Raw genomic sequence first — 22,333 nt, 5'->3', positions numbered from 1 at the left:
CTCTATTCTCCACACAACTGCCAGAGTTCTTTCAAATGCATGAATGGGATCACTGCTCCGCATAAAAACCCTTCAAGGGGCCGGGCGCGGTGGCTCACGCTTGTAACCCCAGCACTTGGGGAGGCCAAGGCAGGCGAATGACTTGAGGTCAGGAGTTTGAGACCAGCCTGGCCAACATGGTGAAACCTCCTCTCTACTACAAATACAAAAATTAACCGGGCATGGTGGTGGGCCCCTGTAATCCCAGCTACTCGGGAGGCTGAGGCACGAGAGTAACTTGAACCCGGGAGGCGGAGGTTGCAGTGAGCCAAGAAAGCGCCACTGCACTCTAACCTGGGAGACACAGCGAGACTTCTTCTCAAAAAAAGAGAAACCATCACGGGCTCTCCACGGCACTGGGAAGCAGCCAGCCCGACGGGCGGACCCTTTTCGTGGGTGAAGGTCTCTGACCTCGGTCGGCCTCGGACCTCATCTCCTCGCTGTTTGAGGGGCCACACTCCCAGCTCCGGGGCTTCGCAGCAGCCCCGTGCACCTCCCAGACAGACGCTGTTCTTCCCGCTGGTTCTCGAATAGGGCCCAGCACACAGTAGACGCTTAATGTCTGCCTGCCTAACAGACGAACACCGCCTTCGGCCCCGAGGCCGCGCTTCGGGGCTTTCTGTGGAAGCGGGGCAAGTGGTTACAGCACAGTTCCCCCGCGCTCGCCTTTTCCACATCCAGTTCCGCGAGGCCCCCCGCAGGCGCCTTTAGAAACCTAATCCCGAGAGGGTTGCAAGAGCTTGGGAAAACAAGCGCCAACAACTACAGAACCCAGAACGACCCTGACCCGGAAATCAATTCTCAGCCGGGACCTTTTCCCACCCAAGCAGGCGGGTCGGAAGTTTGCCTCTGGCCCGCCCCCGAGCTGTCATTGGGTGGAATAACCAGAAGAGGGCAGGGAAGTGGTCAAACTCTAGTTCTTTATTGGCTAAAACGTATGGAACTGGAGGAGAAGGTGGCACCTAGCTACCTCCGGACTTTTCATTGGCTAAGAAAAAACTCGCTCGGCCCTCGGACTCTCATTGGCTGAAGTCGAGGGAGGGTGGTGTCTTATTATCCTCTGGGTCCCAACCTGGCGGGTAGGAGAGTGTGGTGCTTGCCACGCCCCGTCGGCTAACCCGCTTCATTTTAAACAAAAAGTGGAAGACACGGCGGTCGTTTCCCTGAAGCCATGGGGCCGCCCATGGGCCATGTGCTCCCCGGAGGCCCTGGAGTCTTGCTGAGCCCGGGGAGTTAGGGCGTCGCGAGCGGTGAGGGAGTCCGGAACCATTCCTTCGCGGAACCATTGAGGCGAGGCCTCTGGGAGCACTTTGTGGGACGGACCATGGCGGGCCCTGCCAGACGCGCAGGGATGGCGGCGGAGGCGGCCGATCTGGGGCTGGGGGCTGCTGTCCCCGTGGAGCTGCGGCGGGAGCGACGCATGGTGTGCGTGGAGTACCCGGGCGTGGTGCGTGATGTGGCTAAGATGCTGCCGACTTTGGGCGGCGAGGAAGGCGTCTCCCGGGTAAGGGGCTGGGAATGTCCGTGTTGGAATAAGAGCTCCGAGTCTCAAAGAAAACGAGCACTCAAAGGATTTCTCAGCAAGGGAAATTTAGCAAATTTATGCAGGAGGGTGCTGCTCGCTCTTATGGCGGCAGCCAGAGCTAACTGAACAAAGGAGGGAAAGGTTTTTGGTTTTTTTGTTTTTCAGACAGTTTCGCTCTTGTTGCCCAGGCTGGAGTTCAGTGGCGCGATCTTGGCTCACTGCAAGCTCCGCCTCCAGGGTTCGAGCGATTCTTCTGCCTCAGCCTCCCGAGTAGCTGGGGGTAGCTGGGATTACAGGCCCCCGCCACTGCACCCTGCTAATTGTGTGTTTTTAGTAGAGATGGGGTTTCACCATGTGAAGGATTGGCCTTCCCCTCCACACCTGTGGGCGTTTCTTGTTAGGTGGAAGGAGAGACTTGAGAAAAGAAATGAAACACAAAGTATAGAGAAAGAACAAGTGGGCCCAGGGGACCGCGCTCAGCATACAGATGACCCACGCTGGCACCGGACGCTGAGTTCCCTCAGTATTTATTGATCATTATCTTTACCATCTTAGAAAAAGGGAGGTGGCAGGATAATAGGATCCTTGTAGGGAGAAGGTCAGCAGTAAAGACATACGAATAAAGATCCCTGTGACCTGAATAAGTTTAAGGAAAAGTGCTGTGCCTTGATATGGGTTTGCAAACATCTCCATAAACCTTTTTAGTGCATAAAGAGCAGCACTGCCCCTAGCACGTCCCACCTTCAGCCCTGAGGGGCGGTTTTCTCCTTTCTCAGTAAACAGAACATACAATCGGGTTTTACACCTAGATGTACCATTGCCCAGGGACGGGCAGGAGACAGATACTTTTCTCTATCTCAACTGCCAAGAGGCCTTCTTTCCTCTTATACTAGTCCTCCTCAGCACAGACCCCTCACAGGTGTCAGGCTGGGGGACGATCAGGTCTTTCCCTTCCCACGAGGCCATATTTCAGACTATCACATGGGGAGAAACCTTGGAGGATACCTAACTTTCCTAGGCAGAGGTCCCAGTGTATGTGTCCCTGGGTACTTGAGATTAAGAGAATGATGATGACTTTTAACCAGCAAGCTGCCTTCAGGCACTTGTTTAATAAAGCAGTCCTGCACAACCCAAAATCTGTAAAACCTTGAGTCACCACAGCACGTCTCTTGCAAGGACAGGGTTTAGGATAGGGTCACAGATTAACAGCATCTCAAATACAGAAGAAAATGGAGTCTCTTATGTCTACTTCTTTCTATATAGACACAGTAACAGTCTGATCTCTTTTTCTTTTCCCCACAACCATGTTGGTCAGGCTTGTTGGAAATAAATTTTGGGTGCCGTGAAGAAGAATCAGCACTCCGGCAAAAAGTGTTCTCAGCAAGGCAAATTTACTTCTATAGAAGGGTGCGTGCGTCTTGCTGATGAAGCAATGGCGAGAGCACACCGACAAGGGAGGGGAAAGGGTTATCCCTTATGCAGCTAGTCTCTACTGCTGTGTCTTTCCCATATTGGCTAGGGTTGGACCGCACAGTCTAAGCTAATTCCCGTTGGCTATTTCAAAGAAGGCAGGGACACAGGCCTGAGTGGCAGGGTGAGTAGTTTCAGTGGGAAGGATGGTTACAGAGCAGGTAACTAAGGATGACTAAGGACAGAGCAGGTGATAGAGGCTAGGAAGGGGCTGTTTACTGAAACTAGGGGGAAGGAGGTGTAAAGAACGAGGAGTTAAACTTTAATATATATATTTATAATATTTATATATATTTATTAAATATATAAATATCTTTCTATATCTATCTATCTATATATATATATATTTTTGAAACAGAGTTTTGCTCTGTCGCCCAGGCTTGAGTGCATTCATGCCATTTTCCTGCCTCAGCTTCCCAAGTAGCTGGGACTACAGGCACCTGCCACCACGCCTGGCTAATTTTTTGTATTTTTAGCAGAGACGGGGTTTCACTGTGTTAGCCAGGGTGGTTTCGATCTCCTGACCTCGTGATCTGCCTGCCTCGGCCTCCCAAAGTGCTAGGATTGCAGGCGTGATCCACCGTGCCCGGCGGGAGTTAAACTTTAAAATGGAGAACAAAGAACAGGGAAGCTGAACATACTAACATATTGGTTCCTTGAAATGGAACTCATAACTCATTGTATTTGTTAATTTTCCCCCTCTTGAATTTAAAGGAAGGTAACAGGCTGAAATCTTTGGAGAGGAATTTACTGTATGCTACAGGCTGGTCTCGAACTCCTGAATGCAGGGGATCCACCGGTCTCCGCCTCCCAAAGTGCTGGGATTATAGGCGTGAACCACTGCGGCCCGGCCTGGAAGGGGTTTTTATCCCTAATGCAGTCAGTCCCTGTTTTTGTGACCTGTCCGTACTGGTTGGAGTTGGACCACACAATTTAAGCTGATCTCAATTGGCTATTTCAGATAGAACCATGGTGTGGGTTACAGTGGCAGGATGAGCGATTTCAGTGGGAAGAATAGTTTGGACGGGAAGGGCAGTTAAACACAGTGGGGAACTAAGGGCAAGGAGGCACAAAGAACAAGGAAATTAGGCTTTGAAGATGGAGAACAAAGAACAAAGGAGTTGAACAAGCTGAATCTTTGAAGAAGAATTCAGTGTATCTAACAGTTTCCCCCTCTTGATTTTCATAATTCTTCCTCTTCAAACCTTTTCAGCATGTCTTGACTTTGCTGTTCTCCTTGGTTTTCTAAAAGTAGAAGTTTGTCTGAATAAGCCGGGGGGAAATTGGAGGTTTTAGTGAGAGCTGTCTCAATAAGTCTTTGTATTAACCCTCGGGCACAGGGTATGATACAGCATCCTGGGAGAATAAACATACTTATTACAATGACAAGGGAGATAAGGATCGAGGACATAAGTCCTTTCCACCTGCCGAACCATCTTCCCATTAGATCAGTGAAGGGATCGTTTATCCCAAAATTTTAAGCTAGCTCATTGGGTAAAGCAGTAAGACCTTGCAGTGCCTTTGTTATGATTCTGTCAGGAGCAGTATTATTAGGGATAAAAATACAGCTTGGTTCCAGTCGTGACACAAACCACACCCCTCTCTGCTAGTATCATTTCTAATGCTATTCTATTTTCCCAAGCCATTTGACTGGTGTGTCCTAGTTGTTCAGCTATTCCTTTGATAGCATCCCTAGTATAATTAACAAATTGTTACTGGTTGTAATAGATGTAATTTATCCAGTCCACATTTTTATTTATAGTTAGCCACCAGAAAAACATAGACTCAGATCCTGCAGCTATTCAATTACGAGCCTTAAATTCATCAGGTACCCCTCAGGGAACTCCAATGGCATCTATATAAACATGAGGGTCAAAGGAACCATGGGGGGCATCTCTTACTCTATAGTGCCTTGTTTTTACTTCTTCTGGTTGATGAAATGCCAGAGTGAAAGGGATGTCCAGTTGGATCAGAGCACAAGTACCACTCAGTTACTTGACAGAGTATCCAGTAATGGTCCACCACAATGCCACCATACATCCTCTCAGGATGACTAAGGGCAGACTCATGGGTAAGCTCTTGGAAGGGCTTAAGCTCACTGCATCCTGTTAGATCTCCAAGGAATGCCAAATTTTCCATCACAAGAGACACAAAGTAAAATTGGCATTGAGAGACAGTAGCTGGATAGTCCTTGGGGGCTGACCCGCAGGGTGTTGAACTTCAGGGAACGGCAGAGAGAGAGCTCGGCACTATTTGTCACCCCAGGCTGTGGGGTCTTGGAAAAGAGCTACCTAAGCCCATGCCCGCTCGGCTGGAGGACCATCCAAGAGGAAAGGGGACAATGTGGGCCTCTGGTCTACCGTGTGCACAAGCATAACAATTGCTTTTGTTTAAAGTGCGGACAGAATATTTAATCCATTCTATCCAGGCATCTGCATCTCCGTACCCTGTTTCAGTTGCTAGAGTTTGCTTTAGGTCTCTTACTTCTACAACTGCTACTTTGTCTGGGTCGTCCTGGAGACGGGAGGGGTACGCTGGACCTGATATGTTTGGGGAGGGCGTTGGGTCCCATACGTTCCTTGGACCCTGGGTCTGGATTTCTTCATTGTTTTTAGCTGCCGATGGTCCAGCCAACCTTAGAGAGAGGGTTCCTATGGGATCCCGCCCTGTAACGTCTGTTCTTAACCCATACCCTCCAAATACAGAGGGTTCTTGGGCCATTGTTTGGGGATTATCTGTAATTAGCAATAAGGGGTTACACTTCAGTGGCTTACAATTTGGTGGAGTGGAACCACGGATAAGTTGGAGTTTTTGTTAAGAGTTTCCGCAGCTCATTTAAAGGAGGGGGTTGGCTGTCCACCCGCCATATGTCCACCAAACATTTGCCCAGTCACCACAGGGGCCCTTTAAGGCTCCATACTTATACTTTTTTGACTCTGCGATATGGACATAGATACTTACCTACATTGGATAGCTGCCTTTGAGCTTGTTCATAGCCGTACAGGATAACTGAACAGGCATCAAACTGAAGGGTCAAGGGATAATTAGCCTGAGTCACACTGATGACAAGAAGACCTTCTGTTGGAAAGAAAAGGAAAAATAAACAAGTGATTATTAAGCCCTTTTTAGGGTTAGTGAGTGTGGTGGGGGTGGGTCCTGGGGTGACAGCCCATTTTTCCCTGTCTATGGAAGTTAGTCCTTTCACCCCCGTGCAGTGCCCATCCCTTTTCAGCCGTTTGGATCACTGTTTCAGTAGTTAGGAGTACCAGATAAGGCCCTTCCCAAGCTGGTTCGAGTTTTCCCTCCTTCCAGCTTTTGATGAGCATGTCATCCCTAGGCTGATGCTGGGGTGCTGGAAACTCTAGGGGTGGCATCTCTGCTAAGAGGCCTTTGGTCCTGCTAGAGGATAGACCAAGTTTATAGTTTTTGAGAAACTGATCTTTTGTTTCAAACGTAGCAACGTCAGCAGTGGAGTGTACATAAGGCAACCCATATAGCATTTCATAAGGTGGTAAGCCAACATCTTTCCGAGGGGCAGTTCGGATTCTTAACAAGGCAATGGGAAAGCATTTAGTCCATGGCAGCCGAGTCTCTAAGACTAATTTGGTTAAGTGGCTCTTCAGAGTTTGGTTCATTCTCCACTCTTCCTGATGAAGGTGGGTGCCAGGAAGTATGGTATTCCAATGCTATGTCTAGTGCTTGGGCTAGTTTCTTGGTGACATGTGCAGTGAGATGAGTCCCATTATCTGAATCAATATTTTCTATTAATCTATTAAACCTGGGTATAATATTCTCAGTCAGTACTTTAACTACATTATTAGCAGTTGCACTTGCAAAGGGAATAGGTTCCATCCGGTGCGTAAAGTGATCTGCTATCACTAATAAGTACTTCAGGCAACCCGTTGGGGGCATGTCGGTGTAATCAATTTGGATGCTGTGGAATGGTCTTAACCCTGGACTCCTTTCCCCAAGGGGTGGTTTTCTTAGGGTCTGCTTATTAGTCTTTTTGCATGTTAGACAACTCTCTGTAACTTGTCTTGCCAGAGTATAAATTCCTACACATCCCTAAACCCTGAGAACTGCGTCACACACGGCTTGGGTCCCCAGTGAGTTCTTTGATGCAGCTGAGATAAGACTTCTCTCATGAGGGTTTGGATAACAATTCTCTTTGGTCTGATAATACCCATTTCCCTTCAGGATTCTCTTTGGCCCCTGTTTTTATTAATTTCTCTTTTTCAGTTGAAGAGAAGATGGGAACTGCAGTCAGGGGAGGAAGACAAGGGGTTAGGTGAAAAGGGAGCATTTCAGAGGAAATGGTGGTTTGTTTGGCTATTTGATCTGCCAGGTTATTCCCTCGACTTTCACAAGAAGGACTTTTCTGGTGTCCTGGGACATGGACAGTAGCTATTTCTTCTGGCAGCTGGAGGTTACCTAATACTTGGGTGATTAATTCCTTGTGGACAAGGTCTTGGCCTTTGCTATTAATGAGACCTCCTTCGGTCCAAATTTTTCCAAATGTGTGAGCTACCCTGAAGGTGTACTTGGAATCAGAATAAATAGTTCCTTCTTGGTTTTGCAAGTGCTTTAAGGCTTGATTCATTGCAAACAATTCACATGTTTGGGCTTACCAATGATTGGGTGGCCTTCCTGACTCTCCTTCTGCAATCTTCCCCATAGACTGCTAAATATAAATTATGTCTTTTTCTTTCAGTTACCCTGGAAGAGCCATCTATAAATAAGTGCTGCCCTGTTTTGAAAGGGGTCTCCCTTACATCGGGCCTGAATCTAAACACTCATGCTCAGGTCCTTTTAGATTTGGATTCCCTGTTAGGAAACCTTGTGGGTCAAGTGAATTACAGAGGTTGGTGTTAAATCACCTCACTCACAGGATGGCTTCATACTTTGAAGTTTTTGAGTCAGTGAGCCGTCTCCCTGCTTCCTGGTTTAAGATAGTTCTAACTTGATGAGGCGTGCTCACAACTGAATTTCCCCCAAAGATCAGCTTTCTGCTTTCTTCAGTTAACAAAGTGGTAGCTGCGGATGGATACATTCAAGCCATCCACAGGTTACTGGATCTAAAACTTCCGACGGCAACACCACAGGTTGCCAGTGACCCCCATGTTCTTGAGTAAGTACCCCTAAAGCTAGCGCCTTGTTTAATGACAAGGTGAGATGGCTTTTCTAGGGAAGGCAGGGCTAGGACAGGGCAGTTACGAGCAGATGTTTTAGTTCTTCCACCCAGTGGATTTCTTCAGAGGTCCACAGAAGAGGGTCAGGCTTTTCTTAGGCAAGCTTTAGGTATAAAGGTTTTGTTTTTAGGGCGTTTGAGTCAATCTGTAAGCGGCAATATCCAGCCAATCCTAGGAATTATTCTGAGTTCCTGCTTAGTTTTAGGCAAAAGTAAGGACACAATCCCTTCAAGTCGTTCAGGCCCTGTCCTTCGTTCGCCCTTACTTATCGAGTGTCCTAGGTATTTAATTTCTGGCTCTATGAGTTGAAGCTTTCCCTTTGAAACCCTTAACCCTTTTCCTTGCAAATGGTTAAGGAGGTGGACGGACAGGGCAGCTCTCTGTTCTATAGTTTCACCAGATACCAGCAGGTCATCCATGTATTGGAGCAGGCATATGCGTTTTGGGGTAGAAATTTGTTCTAGAACTTGTTCTAGAATCTGACCAAAGAGGTTAGGGGAATCTGTGAAGCCTTGGGGGAGAACTGTCCATCAATACTGTTGCTTCCATCCAGAATGGAGATCTTCCCATTCGAAAGCAAAAATGTCTCGGCTGTCCTTAGCCAAGGGGCATGCCCAAAAAGCATCCTTTAAATATATGACTATAAACCACTGATGGTCGCATGGAATTTTGCTGAGGAGAGTGTAAGGATTAGGGACAACAGGGTGAGTATTCTGGAATATCTGGTTGATGGCCCAGAGGTTTTACGTTAGTTGGTATGACCCATCTGACTTTCTTACAGGCAGTATTGGGATAAGGGGACATTACAGGGTTCAAGGAGCCCGTCCCTAATGAGACTTTCAATGATAGGTTTTAGGCCTATTCTTTTTTTTTTTTTTTTTTGAGACGGTCGCCCAGGCTGGAGTGCAGTGGTGCGATCTCGGCTCACTATAAACTCTGCCTCCCAGGTTCACACCATTCTCCTGGCTCAGCCTCCTGAGTAGCTAGGACTACAAGCGCCCGCCACCACGCCTGGCTAATTTTTTTGTATTTTTAGTGGAGACAGGGTTTCACCATGTTAGCCAGGATGGTCTTGATCTCCTGACCTCATGATCCGCCCACCTCGGCCTCCCAAAGTGCTGGGATTACAGGCGTGAGCCACTGTCCCTGGCTTCTTCTTTTATATTATTCACTTGATTTATGGCTTGACAGAATCCTTCCTCTCGCTAACCTCAGGGATCATGTGTACCCAGCGACAGCGTGAGCACTTTGGGAAGGGACCTTCATTACCCATTCAGTCTCCTCATGTTTCTTGAGCACCTCCCTGTGCCAGGCCTACGCTTGGGTTCATTCCCACCCCATCAGGACTCAGAGGTGCGTGTTTCATGAGGAGGAGATTCCCGAGGACAAAGTCGTCTTCATTCTCTCCCTAGGTAGTTCCTGATCACGTCCTAAGGGCCAGACCCTGTGCTGGGTGTTGGAAGCCAGCTCACCAGCACGTAGGTGACCTCATCCCTGTTCACATTGTTGGTGCTTTCATATGCACACATCCGATGCTCATTGTGACCCAGCATCGGGCAAGTATTCATTCAGATGGAAGTGGCACATGTTGAATGTCTACCATGAGTTAGGCACCAGGCACTGTGCTTTATTCATATTGAACCATAACAGTCCTATGATATAGATGCTATTCTTGGGGTTTTTAAGGAGAGGGACCCAAAAGGGTGTTGGTATTCAGTTTCATATGCTTGGAAAGCTAGAGGTAACAGCAAGTCAGAGCCCAAATGGTTGTTACTGATTGATTTAATCTCATTTGGACCTTGAAACATTTGCATGTGAGACTGAAAACAAGACCCTTTATGGTGGGGAGTTGTTAGAGTAGGTAGCCCTAGACAAGCCACTCCACCCTGCACCAAGCCTGAGTTCCCTCCAAGATAAGGGTGATAGTACCTCCCCTCAAGTGTGGCCAGAGGACAACCTGACGCCCCAAACTGAGCAGGCACTTGATGGATGATGGCATTTACTTAATTGGCACTTGTCATCTCCAACTTCACAACTTCTTAGAAGGAAGGAGATGATTCTCATTTTCTCCACTAGATAAAAACTAAGATACATGGGTTTAAAAAATGAGCCTTTTGGAATTAAGAGTCCAGAATGAAACGTGAGCCTCCTGGCCCTTCCTGGATCACTGTCAGACTTTTTTTGAGAGAGGAGCAGCTTCTCACTGGCTGCTTGGCTTGTCACTGCCTCACTCTGTCTCCTTTGGCCTTGCCACAGATCTACGCGGACCCCACCAAAAGGCTGGAGCTGTACTTCCGGCCCAAGGACCCGTACTGCCACCCAGTGTGCGCCAACCGCTTCAGTACCAGCAGCCTGCTGCTCCGCATCAGGAAGAGAACAAGGCGGCAGAAAGGGGTGCTGGGCACTGAGGCCCACTCCGAGGTCACATTTGACATGGAGATCCTTGGCATCATCTCCACCATTTACAAATTTCAGGGTAACTGAAATCTGTTCTTGCAGTGTCTGGTTATTTCAGGGCTGGCCATCCCAGCTGCCTGCAGGAGCTGTGTGGGTCATCTGCATCAGTGAAGGGGGCCAGGATGATATGCCCAGGCAGGAGGGCAGAGGCTGTGGGGACAGAGCAGGGCACAGGCCCCATCCAGGAGGCAGCCTTTCTTCCCTCCAGCCAGCAGTTCCCCAGAGACTGCGGGCTGATTGCTGCCAATCATCAGTGTTGTTAAGCTAGAAATCTCCTAACTTTTAATGAAACCATTGTATGGGACCAAGTAAAACTGGTCAGTAGACCTCCTCCAGTCTTTCCCCCACCACAGTGTCTTGAACCCTCTCTTGGTCTCGGCTGCTGTTGGTCTTGCCCACCTAGCTGCCGAAGCCCCTTGAGACCTCCTGCTCCTCTGAACTCTCAGCAGGTTGAACGTCCCTCGTGGAGCCCTCAATCAGGTTTGCCACCTACAAGGAACCCCAGGGAGGAAGCAATAAGGCAAGGGAGGGAGACAGGAGTGAGAAAGACACAGACTCTGGCATTGTGCCTGCCTGAGCCCTGCCAGTTTCTTTGGGAGGTGGCTTGGCTTCCCTGAGCCTCAGTTTCCTTGTCTGTGCAGTGCGGGCTGCAGAGCCTGCTCCTTAGGCCCTTGTGAAGATTCCGGGAGGCAGTGCCCGTGAATGGGCCAGGCTCTGGACCACAGGAGGTGCCTGGCATGTTACTAACAAGCCTTAGAGATGGCTGAGTTACAGCTGCAGGTCTAGGCAGAATCTGAAGAGTTTAAAGATTGAGAAGGGAAAAGAGAACTAGAAGAGAAAAGGGGGGAAGAAGAAAGTGAAATGAAGGAGAAGTAGGACCTGGGGTCCCATGGGTTGGGCATTTTCAGTGGCAGTCATTCTAGTGGGTCATGGCATTCACCCAAGAGGGCTGTTCTTTCTGGGAGAAGGTTTCCCAAGTGATTCATAAAACATTACACCTCGTATTTTTTATCAAATTGAACCAGCACCTTGCTGCTCAGTGCGTGTCTCTGAACTGGAAGCATCAGCCTCACCTGGGAGCTTGGTAGAAATGCGCCATGTCAGAACCTGCATTTAGCAAGATCCCGGGTGATTCATATGCATGTTATTAGGTTGGTGCAAAGGTAATTGCAGTTTTTACAGTTAAAAGTAACATACGTCTAAGAAGCACTGACCTGGACTCCATCCTCACCTGTCATGTAGCTACCCACCTCCCCAAAATAGTTTTTATGTAAGTGACTTAGACTGCATCAAGCCAACTTTGCAGAAGCATTTGGGAAGGGTGTGTTTTCCTGCCACCCTCACCCTACAGCCTCCACCATATGGCCCACTCAGCACCTCCCTAAGCAGACGCGGGTGTCGGTGTGTGGCAGCTGCCCATTCCCAGACAGGTATCCCTGGACTCATTGTCTGCCATTTGCCCACCTTTCTTTCTAGGGATGTCTGACTTCCAGTACTTGGCCGTGCATACGGAAGCAGGCGGCAAGCATACGTCAATGTATGACAAGGTGCTCATGCTCCGGCCTGAGAAGGAGGCCTTTTTCCACCAGGAGCTGCCGCTTTACATCCCGCCGCCTATCTTCTCCCGGCTGGACGCTCCGGTGGACTACTTCTACCGACCAGAGACCCAGCACCGGTAAGGCCCCTCTCCATGCGGCCTCGGTTCTCCATCCTGAAAATGGGATGGGCTGGGCGCGGAGGCTCACGCACTGTGTGTGGTGGTGCACACCTGTAATTCCAGCTACTCAGGAGGCTGAAGCTGGAGAATCGCTTGAACCCAGGAGGCGGAGGTTGCAGTGAGCCAAGATAGCGCCACTGCACTCCAGCCCGGGTGACAGAGTGAGACTGTCTCTTAAAAAAAAAAAAAAGAAAATGGGATGGTAGTAGTACCTACCCAACAGAGGAACTGGGATTGAATTTAAAAAGTCCGTGCAGTTCTCGGCACAGGGCTGAGTACAGAACAGGGCCTTAGTAAGCAGTGGCCTGTGTGATCACCAGGTTGGCCTCACTCCTGAGGACAGTGCAAAAAATGTGACTGTGGGACATGTGGGTTCCTGCTGAGAAATGTCCTTTGGCTTAATTCCCGGTCATGGCTGACCAGCCAGTCTCTGGACCTTGCTGTCACTAGTAATGACACTACCTAAGCAAGCTGCCTGGGAACGTCCCACTCTCTGACCCCAGCTCTTTCCTACTGCCTTTGTTCCCCGTAGCCTCACTGTCCCTGTCCCTGGCAGAAAGTTCACAGCCTCTTGATCATCTGTCCCTCCCCTGCCCTCCTCTCTTTGCCACACTCACCTGCCAAGCCTCGGTCGCACTTCACCCCAGCTGTTTACCCTTTCCTGGTCTGCCCTGTGCGGCTGGAGGTCGCTTGAGGGAACCCCTGACCCTGCCCGTCGCCCAGTGTCATCCTTCTCAAGGCATCTGTGACTCTCACAGCTCTCGCCTGCTCTATACTTGGTTATGGTCTGTGTCCCCTCCCGAACATGGTGCCTCTCCTGAGGACAGGCGCTCACTCTCTCTCTCATCAGTAGTGGGTTTCTCCTACGCTGAGAGCTATGAAAAGCCACATGGCCGTGACTCATAGTGCAGCCACCGCCACCCGCCACACCTCCCATGTGCACAGCCTGCCCAAGCCCACATGCAATTCAGATGAAATGAGTTTGTAACTCAGAAGTTCTTGACATAATTAGAGACCCCTGGGGCTGTTGGAAAGGCAGGCCTGGGCATTGTCAAATGTTCAAATTGTCAAATGCCACACATTGACATAGAAGAATAGGATTTCCTTTATATACAATCCAAGATTGACTACTATGAAAACAAAATGAGGAAAACAAGTTTGAAAATACCCAACTGGGGGCTGGGTGCAGTGGCTCACGCCTGTAATCCCAGCACTTCGGGAGGCTGAGGCGGGCAGATCACAAGGTCAGGAGATCGAGACCATCCTGGCTAACACGGTAAAACCCCGTCTCTACTAAAAATACAAAAAATGGCCGGGCGCGGTGGCTCAAGCCTGTAATCCCAGCACTTTGAGAGGCCGAGACGGGCGGATCACGAGGTCAGGAGATCAAGACCCTCCTGGCTAACACGGTGAAACCCCGTCTCTACTAAAAAAATACAAAAAACTAGCAGGGCGTGGTGGCGGGCGCCTGTAGTCCCAGCTACCTGGGAGGCTGAGGCAGGAGAATGGCGTAAACCCGGGAGGCGGAGCTTGCAGTGAGCTGAGATCTGGCCACTGCACTCCAGCCCGGGCAACAGAGCGAGACTCCGTCTCAAAAAAAAAAAAACAAAAAACAAAAAATTAGCCGGACATGGTGGCGGGCTCCTGTAGTCCCAGCTACTCGGGAGGCTGAGGCAGGAGAATGGCGTGAACCTGGGAGGTAGAGCTTGCAGTGAGCCGAGATCGGGCCACTGCACTCCACCCTGGGCAACAGAGCGAGACTCCATCTCAAAAAAAAAAAAAACCCAACTGGGGATAAATAACATTGACCAGCCTCACTGCCAGTTATTCCACATCCCTGTGCAGCAGCGCTGTGAGTGCATCTCACCCCAGCCTGGGAGCAATTCCCCAGGGTTCCTGACACCCGCATCGTACACATGAGGAAGCTGAGACCGGTCAGCGCCAGGTGCTGCGGGCAGCACCATCCCGGTCTCTCCTGCTCTGCAGGCTTTGCTTGTGGCCCAGTGCCACGGTGTCCTGACTTTTGTACGCTCTACTTTCTAAAATTACACACAAAAAGACAACATGAAAAACTGCATCGTAATGTATGTTCCCCAGAGGCAGTAACTTGGCCTGCTTCGGTCTCTGTCGTAGCCCCGGTGCCCAGAACAGAGCCTGGCCAGTGAGAGGGACTCAGCAAGTATCCATGGGCCCCACGCAGATTTAGGGGAGCAAGATTACTGCAAACAGACGAGCAAAATGAAAGGGCCTTTTTTTTTTTTTTTTGAAAGGTGGAGTCTTGCTTTGTCCACCCAGGCTGGAGTGCAGTGGCGTGATCTTGGCTCACTGCAACCTCTGCTTCCTGGGTTAAAGCAATTCTCCAGCCTCAGCCTCCTGAGTAGCTGGGACTACAGGCGCTCACCACTACGCCCAGCTTATTTTTGTATTTCTAGTAGAGATGAGGTTTCGCCATGTTGGCCAGGCTCGTCTCAAACTCCTGGCCTCCAGTGATCCGCCCACCTCAGCCTCCCAAAGTGCTGGGATTACAGGCGTGAGCCACAGGGCCCAGTCTAAAAAGGACTTTGAAAACTGGCCCAGAGGTGATGGTGTTTGTTCTGGGAACAAACACAATGGAAGAATTGTTCCATAGCATGTTTTAAGCTTCCAAAAATGCAGCCCTCAAGAGAATGGGGTTGGGCCTCGTGTAGTGGCTCACACCTGTAATTCCAGTGATTTGAGAGGCCAAAGTGATCACTTGAGGCCAAAAGTTTGAGACCAGCCTGGGCAATATAGCAAGACTCTGTCTCTACAAAAAAAAAAAAAAAAAAGTTAGCTGGGCATGGTGGCATGCACCTGTATAGCCCTAGGTACTGGGGAGGCTGAGGTGGAAAAATTGGTTGATCCCAGGATTTTGAGGCTGCAGTGAATACGAGCACAGCACTGCACTCCAGCCTGGGTGACAGAGCAAAACCCTGTCTCAAAAAAACAAAACAAAAAACAAACAAAAGAGTGGACTCAGTGGACTGATGGGACCCATGCCCAGGTGCCTCCCTTGCTCTATGATAAAGGCAGGTGTAAGACCAGATTCTGTGGAATAAAAGTAAAAGGTGGTGTGATAACAGAAGCCTAGAAAAGTCTGGAAGATTTGGGGCTCAGCAGTTTTCTCTGAAGGGGTGGGAGGGCCTTCTCATTCCTCATTACATATTTCCTTTAACATGTCCTGACTGAGCACCTGTGGTGGCCCAGGGCACTCCCTGGAGCCTGGTGTCCATGGACGACACGGCAGCTGGGGCCAGTGCAGGGGTGGGGAGCTAGATGGAGCATGATTACATGGCGGGGAGCCTTAAAGGAGGTCATGGGGAGTGGGCCGGGGCTACAGGTAGCAGCGAGGGCCCTCAGAGGAGCTGACATCTGGAGCTGAGACAGAGCCAGCCAGGTGAAGATCCAGGGAGAACTTTCCAGACCAGGGGATGGGCGCATGCAAAGGAAGGCTGGGCAGGCTGCTGTGCCCCAGAGCAGGTGAGCCAGGGAACGGGGGTGGGGAGCGAAGACCAGTGCCTAGGCTTCATCCTTAAGGAGAGAGTGTGTTATTCTCTGCCTCCAGAAAAGCATTGCAGAAAGAAAGGTTCCAACACACCTCAAAGTAGAGAGAATCGAATTGTCTAGTACCCTCACATGCCAATCACAGGCGTCCAGTGAGCAACATTCTGCCCCCTCCACTGCCACTGGCACAGTGCTGCCTTCAGAAACAAGCAGCACGGATCTCCACCAGGGAAGACTCGTGTTTCAGACAGACCTGCCATACCAGTCTCCTCCCCAACAAAGCTAACAGCACTCCCCAACATCACCCACACCCAGTCCTTGTTCCCTTTTTCCTGATTGTCTCAAAAGCCACTCAGGAGCCAAACAAGGGCCACACACGTTTCTTTTGGTTGCTGTCCCCTAGTCTGTAACATCCCCTACCACCACCACCCCCTGCTTTTTTCTGATTGTAAGAATAAGTTGTACCAGTTAGAAAAAAACAAAACATTGTGGAAATGTATTAACTAAAAAGAATCAAGTCACTTTGCCTCCCTGCAGAAATCTCTTGCGTGTAGAATGATACAATTTTCTGTAAGTATATTGTGCTCACCGTAAGAATTTGAAGCGGGGTGACATGATGTTTTTTGTTTTTTGGTTTTTTTGAGATGGAATTTCCCTCTTGTTGCCCAGGCTGGAATGCAGTGGTGCGATCTCAGCTCACTGCAAGCTCTGCATCCTGGGTTCAAGCGATTCTCCTGCTTCAGCCTCCCGAGTAGCTGGGACTACAGGTGTGCCCCACCACGCCCAGCTAATTTTTGTATTTTTAGTAGAGACAGGGTTTCACCATGTTGACCAGGCTGGTCTCAAACTCCTGACCTCAGGTGATCCGCCCGCCTCAGCCTCCCAAAGTGCTAGGATTACAGGTGTGAGCCACCACACCCAGCCTATTTTTTTAAAGTTACTTATTGGCCAGGCATAGTGGCTCATGCCTGTAATTCCAGCACTTTGAGAGGCTGAGGTGGGAAGATTTCTTGAGGCCAGAAGTTTGAGAACAGCCTGGGCAACATAGTGAGACCCTGTGTCTACAAAAAATTTTTTAAAATTACCCGAGTGTGGTGGCACGTGTTCCTGTGGTCCCAGCTACTTGAGAGGCTGAGATGGGAGGATGGCCTGAGCCTGGGAGGTCAGTGCTGCAGTGAGCTGTAATTGTGCCACTGCACTCCAGCCTGGGTGACAGAGTGGGACCCTCTTTTAAAAAAAAAAAAAAAAAAGTGTTTTTTGTTTATTTTTTCTTCACCACAAGCAACTTACTCTTGTCAGAAACAAAAATATATAAAAGAAAACAGTGCGGGCACGGTGGCTCACGCCTGTAATCCCAGCACTTTGGGGGTCCGAGGTGGGTGGATCACCTGAGGTCGGGAGTTTGAGACCCGCCTGACTAACATGGAGAAACCTCGTCTCTACTGAAAATACAAAAAATTAGCTGGGCATGGTGGCTCACGCCTGTAATCCCAGCACTTTGGGAGGCAGAGGCAGGCGGATCACGAGGTCAGGAGATTGAGACCATCCTGGCTAACACGGTAAAACCCTATCTCTACCAAAAATATAAAAAAATTAGCCAGGCGTGGTGGTGGGCACCTGTAGTCCCAGCTACTTGGGAGGCTGAGGCAGGAGAATGGTGTGAACCCAGGAGGTGGAGCTTGCAGTGAGCCAAGATCGCGCCACTGCACTCCAGCCTGGGCGACAGAGCGAGACTCCATCTCAAAAAACAAACAAACAAACAAAACAAAAATGTAAAAAATTAGCCAGGCATGGTGGCGCATACCTGTAATCCCAGCTACTTGGGAGGCTGAGGCAGGAGAATCGCTTGAACCCAGGAGGTGGAAGTTAAGACAGTGGACTGAGATAGTGTCATTGCTCTTCAGCCTGGGTAACAAGAGCAAAACTCCATCTCAAAAAAATGAAAACAGCACTTGTCTGCACTGCCACCCCTGGCACTAGGTGGCAGCAGCATCTGAGCGTCTGCTCTGCCCTGCGGGCCAGTGGGAAGCTGTTTCAAGCCCCTGGGGTAAAATGAGGGAGGACGGCCAGCTGCCTTCGGGCCCTGAGGCCCCTCTTCCTCCCCATGTGGTTTATCGGTTTCCAGCACCTGGAAAGAACCTGCCTTTTCTCCCACGGCTGCTGTCGATTCTCCTGCCCTGCTGACAGTGCTGGGTGCGTGAGGACTGGCAGGGAGGAGGCCTAGCCACTGCCTCCTTGGCCCCTTCCTGGGGAGATTGAGCGTCCCACAAACCAGATGGGCAAGCACAGGCTGCTGGGCTGGCCTGACGGGGTCCTCCTAACTGGAGGATGGTGGGTCCCTCCTGCTCCTCAGGGACTCTCCAAGGTCGTCCTGTTGACTTTGCCATCAGCGCCCTTCGACCCCTGCCAGCAGTTCCCCACCTGCTTAGAATCATGGTGGCACAGACCACAGCCTGAGGCCGCCCCGGGGAGCGGGCTGGGGGTGCAGCCTCGGTTGCACAGCCTCTCCCTACAGGGTTGGGCATAGAAGGGCTGCTCTTGCAGATGGCCACCCGGTTTTCCTTGGGGCCATCTTTGAAAACGGAATAGTGCTGACCTGTCCCGTGCGGTTTCTAACGCAGCCACTTTAAAAAGAAGGCCCAGACTTGATCCCGTCTTTCTAGTTTTGTTTCACAATGTGAAAGTTACTATTACTCTTTGTAAGTGTGCAGATGATATGTACTCATGTAGAAAACTAAGGTAAAATGGAAACAAATTTAAAAGGTAGTCATCACCCAAATGGATTCTATGATGTCCAGGACCTACTTTGAAATGTACTTCAAAATAGGGGGTTGGGTGGAGGTTCAGATGAAATGCAATTGACCACGTGGTGATATTGTTGAAACTGGTAATGGGCTCACGGGGGTTCTTGACACTGCCCTCTGCCTGCTTTTGTGTAAGTTTGGTGTCCAACCTTAAAGAGGTAACCACTACAAATATTTTGAGAAATGTCTACCTAAGGGTGTTCTGTGCCAGCACACAGAGATAGTTCTAGAATCTCTGCTTTGTACGTGTGTGTGTGTGTTTTAAGACTTTATTTTTTTAGAGCAATTTTAGACTCACAGCAAAATAAGAAGGCACAGCAATTTCTCATATGCCACCTAGCTGCCCCCACACACAGCCTCCCCCATCATCAACGTCTCAGTAGAGTGGGGCACTTGTTAACAGTGGATCCACCTACGCTGACACATCGTCACCCATTGTCCGTAGTTGACATTGGGGTTCCCTCTTGGTGTTGAACATTCTATGTGTTGGGACAAATGGAACCCTTGGCTTTAACCCCTGTGTTTTATGACAATGCCATTTGGTGAGGTCCTTTGTTCATTCACCTACATGCGGTCGAGATGCTTGTGAGCCAAAGAGTCATGCTCTGTTGGGTGGCAGGACAGGTGTGTGATGCGACCTTTGCAACCAGGCTCCTGGATGGGAGTCCCAGCTCCTTCCCAGAAGCTCTGTCTCTGGGCAAGTTTCCCAGTCCCTGTGGTTTCAGCTGCTTTATTAGAAAATGGTCCTTTCTCTGTATGATTAGTTTTGAGCATTAAATAAGTGAATCGCATGTAAGCAGATGTCAGTGAGTGCAGCTCTTGTCCCTGTTTTGACAGTAGATCGTGTTCTTTCATGCAGCTGTGCTTTGAGTGATTTCACCATTGCCAGCTGCTGGACATTAGACTCTGTCCAGTTTTTCACTGGTTGGACAGTGCTGCACCTGACTCAGTGCACTTGCGGGGCCACCAGCCCCATGACACATGCCCTTTCCTGCACTCCAGCCCCTAGGACCTTTTGGGCTTTCCCCAGCTTGAGAGCTGCAGGCCCCGGAGCTTCTCCAAGTTGTCATAGGCAGTTGTGGCCACATCTCTTCCTCTGTGAATACAGGTTCCTTTAGCAGCCAGCTCTGGGGTCCTTTCCCAGCACAGATGTCCAGGGAGAGGCACACAGTGGCTGCCGGCCTTGCCAGGCTTCTGGGCTCCCTGCCTGCTCTGGTCCGGTGGGCACCTGGGATGGCCTTGGTGCTCTTGTTCTCACCTGTACTCTCTGCCCCCAGGGAAGGCTACAACAACCCCCCAATCTCCGGCGAGAACCTGATTGGCCTGAGCAGGGCCCGGCGCCCCCACAATGCCATCTTTGTCAACTTTGAGGATGAGGAGGTGCCTAAGCAGCCACTGGAGGCTGCAGCCCAGACGTGGAGGAGAGTCTGCACTAACCCTGTGGACCGGAAGCTAGAGGAGGAGCTGAGGAAGGCAAGTCCTGCACTGCGCCCGGCCCCGGGGGCTCCAGTCTCCGTGTTGGCCTCCCGTGTTTACCCAGCTGCTCCCTGTTCCTGGCTGTGGGGTTGGCTGCACTGACCTTTCCCCGTTCCTTAGTGCATGGGAGCTTCTCACCTTCAGATGTCGTGTCTAAAGGCCATGTCGGTATAAGTTTTACATTCCCAAGGGTGAAAATGCTTCTTAGAGTTCTTTTTTTTTTGAGACGGAGTCTCCCTCTGTCGCCCAGGCCGGAGTGCAATGGCCGGATCTCAGCTCACTGCAAGCTCCGCCTCTGTTCATGCCATTCTCCTGCCTCAGCCTCCCGAGTAGCTGGGACTACAGGCGCCCGCCACCTTGCCAGGCTAGTTTTTTGTATTTTTTTAGTAGAGACAGGGTTTCACCGTGTTAGCCAGGATGGTCTCGATCTCCTGACCTCGTGATCTGCTCGTCTCGGCCTCCCAAAGTGCTGGGATTACAGGCTTGAGCCACCGCGCCCGGCCTTAGAGTTCTTAAGAAAAATACGCGTGCATTGTTCAGTTGCGACCTACACGTGGAGCTCTGCGATCCCCTAGCTCTTATTCATCCATTCAGTCATTGCAGCAAACCCAGTGGGGCACCTAGTGTGCCAGGCCCAGCACTTTCTTACCGTTAGATCTGGAGCCGTGCTGCCAGGCAGCCTGCCTTCCCCGAGCTTGCAGGTGCCATGGAGGCCTGCATCACCACTGGCATGAGCATCAGGTTCACAGTGAGGCCACTGCCACCTGGAGCCCGGCTCTTCCCTTACACAGTGTGCCTGTGGGAGACCACGTGGATATCTTGCTGATTTCCAGCTGTCACTGGGGTACACTGTCAGTGGCTCCTTATTGCCCTCCAGGCACAGCCCACATTCCTGACCTGAACTGGCTTGTGAGGCCCGCTGCCCCGGCCTCCTGGCCCTCTACACTCCGGCCACACTGACCTTTGCAGTCCTCCCCAAGCCAGGCTGTCCCCTTTACCTCTGACGATGTCCCACTTCAGGCACCTATGCTGTAGATTGGGGCAGCATGGGGACTCTGGGACTCTAGCATGTCCCCCGCCCAAGCCTTGCTCCCTGCTGTGCTGTGGGCTGTAAGAGGACAATGACTATGTCTCTTGTGGTCATTTCAGGGCCCCAGCCCCACAACTGCACTTGGCACAGGTGGGCGTGCCGCCCAGGCTTCTGAGGGATGGGGTGAGAGAGTGAGTGCAGCGGGTCCTAGGGCCACGCCCTGTGTGTCCAGCCCCTGTCCTCTACCAGCTCCTCTCTGGAGGGGCCCCTGGGGCCCAGCCCATGTTGGGGAGTTCAGGGCAGAAGGGTGGAAGCTGCTGGTGCTCCTCTCAGCCTCTGCCCTTGGCCTCCCCAGCTGTTTGACATCCGTCCCATCTGGTCTCGGAATGCTGTCAAGGCCAACATCAGCGTCCACCCAGACAAGCTCAAGGTCTTGCTTCCCTTCATAGCCTATTACATGGTAAGTGTCAGCTGCCTGCCCACCTGCCTTGGTTCCCACGCATATGGTCCCTGGTCCCTGCTGTGATGTCTTAGAGCCACAGTAAGAGCAGCCAACCCCCTATCCTGGCTCCCCGTCCTTCCTGCCCCACCCCCATCCTGGCCCATCCTTCCTACCCACCCTGGCCTGGCCCTCATCCTTCCTACCCTACCCCCAACCTGGCACCTGCCCCGTCCTGGCATCTCCAGCCTTCCTTCCCCCCTGTCCTGGTCCCCCAATCCCAGCATCCTAAGACAGCTTATTAAAGCCAACTGGAAAAGTTTCAGCTCCCTGAGTCCAGGACGCTCTCCACAGCCTGTTGGGCTGCAGAACCCAGCCCCTGACCACAGCGGCCCCATGTCGTCCTCCACCTGTGTTGAGTGGGGTTCAGTGGGAGGCAGATCCCTCTTTGATCTACAAGCATGTAAAGATGGATGTCGTTACTGAGGTTCCCAAAGATGCTGGTGGGAAAGGGATCCTCCCCACCGTGAGGCCTCACAGAGCATTAGGGGAGGCCAGCGTAAGACATGACCGTGAGGATCTGCAACAGGCAGTAGGGCACAGGAAAGACTCATTCCTCCTGCCGTGTTGGACTCTTGGCTCAGGAGCACCACCTGTGCTGCTTG

The 22,333-nt window shown here is 50.8% G+C and overlaps 1 protein-coding gene across 2 annotated transcripts in view; it reads left to right on the top strand.

Annotated features, from left to right (window-relative positions):
• Positions 1-1,055: 1,055 nt before the first annotated feature.
• GTF3C5 (general transcription factor IIIC subunit 5) overlaps positions 1,056-22,333 on the top strand; it is a 27,690-nt gene continuing 6,412 nt past the window's right edge. The window contains exons 1-5 of one of the 2 annotated variants that reach the window (XM_023188969.1): positions 1,056-1,543; positions 10,480-10,699; positions 12,157-12,355; positions 20,001-20,196; positions 21,585-21,689. In XM_023188969.1, coding sequence (XP_023044737.1) covers positions 1,364-1,543; positions 10,480-10,699; positions 12,157-12,355; positions 20,001-20,196; positions 21,585-21,689 — 900 coding nt within the window. In that variant the 5' untranslated portion in view covers positions 1,056-1,363. The remainder of the gene's footprint in view (positions 1,544-10,479; positions 10,700-12,156; positions 12,356-20,000; positions 20,197-21,584; positions 21,690-22,333) is intronic. The other variant, XM_023188970.1, reaches the window with a different exon arrangement.

The sequence above is a fragment of the Piliocolobus tephrosceles genome, chromosome 14, assembly GCF_002776525.5.
Source record: "Piliocolobus tephrosceles isolate RC106 chromosome 14, ASM277652v3, whole genome shotgun sequence".
In the NCBI taxonomy this organism is placed as follows: Eukaryota; Metazoa; Chordata; class Mammalia; order Primates; family Cercopithecidae; genus Piliocolobus; species Piliocolobus tephrosceles.
The sequence above is the reverse complement of the archived record's forward strand: the minus strand, read 5'-3'. Positions and strand labels throughout refer to the sequence as shown.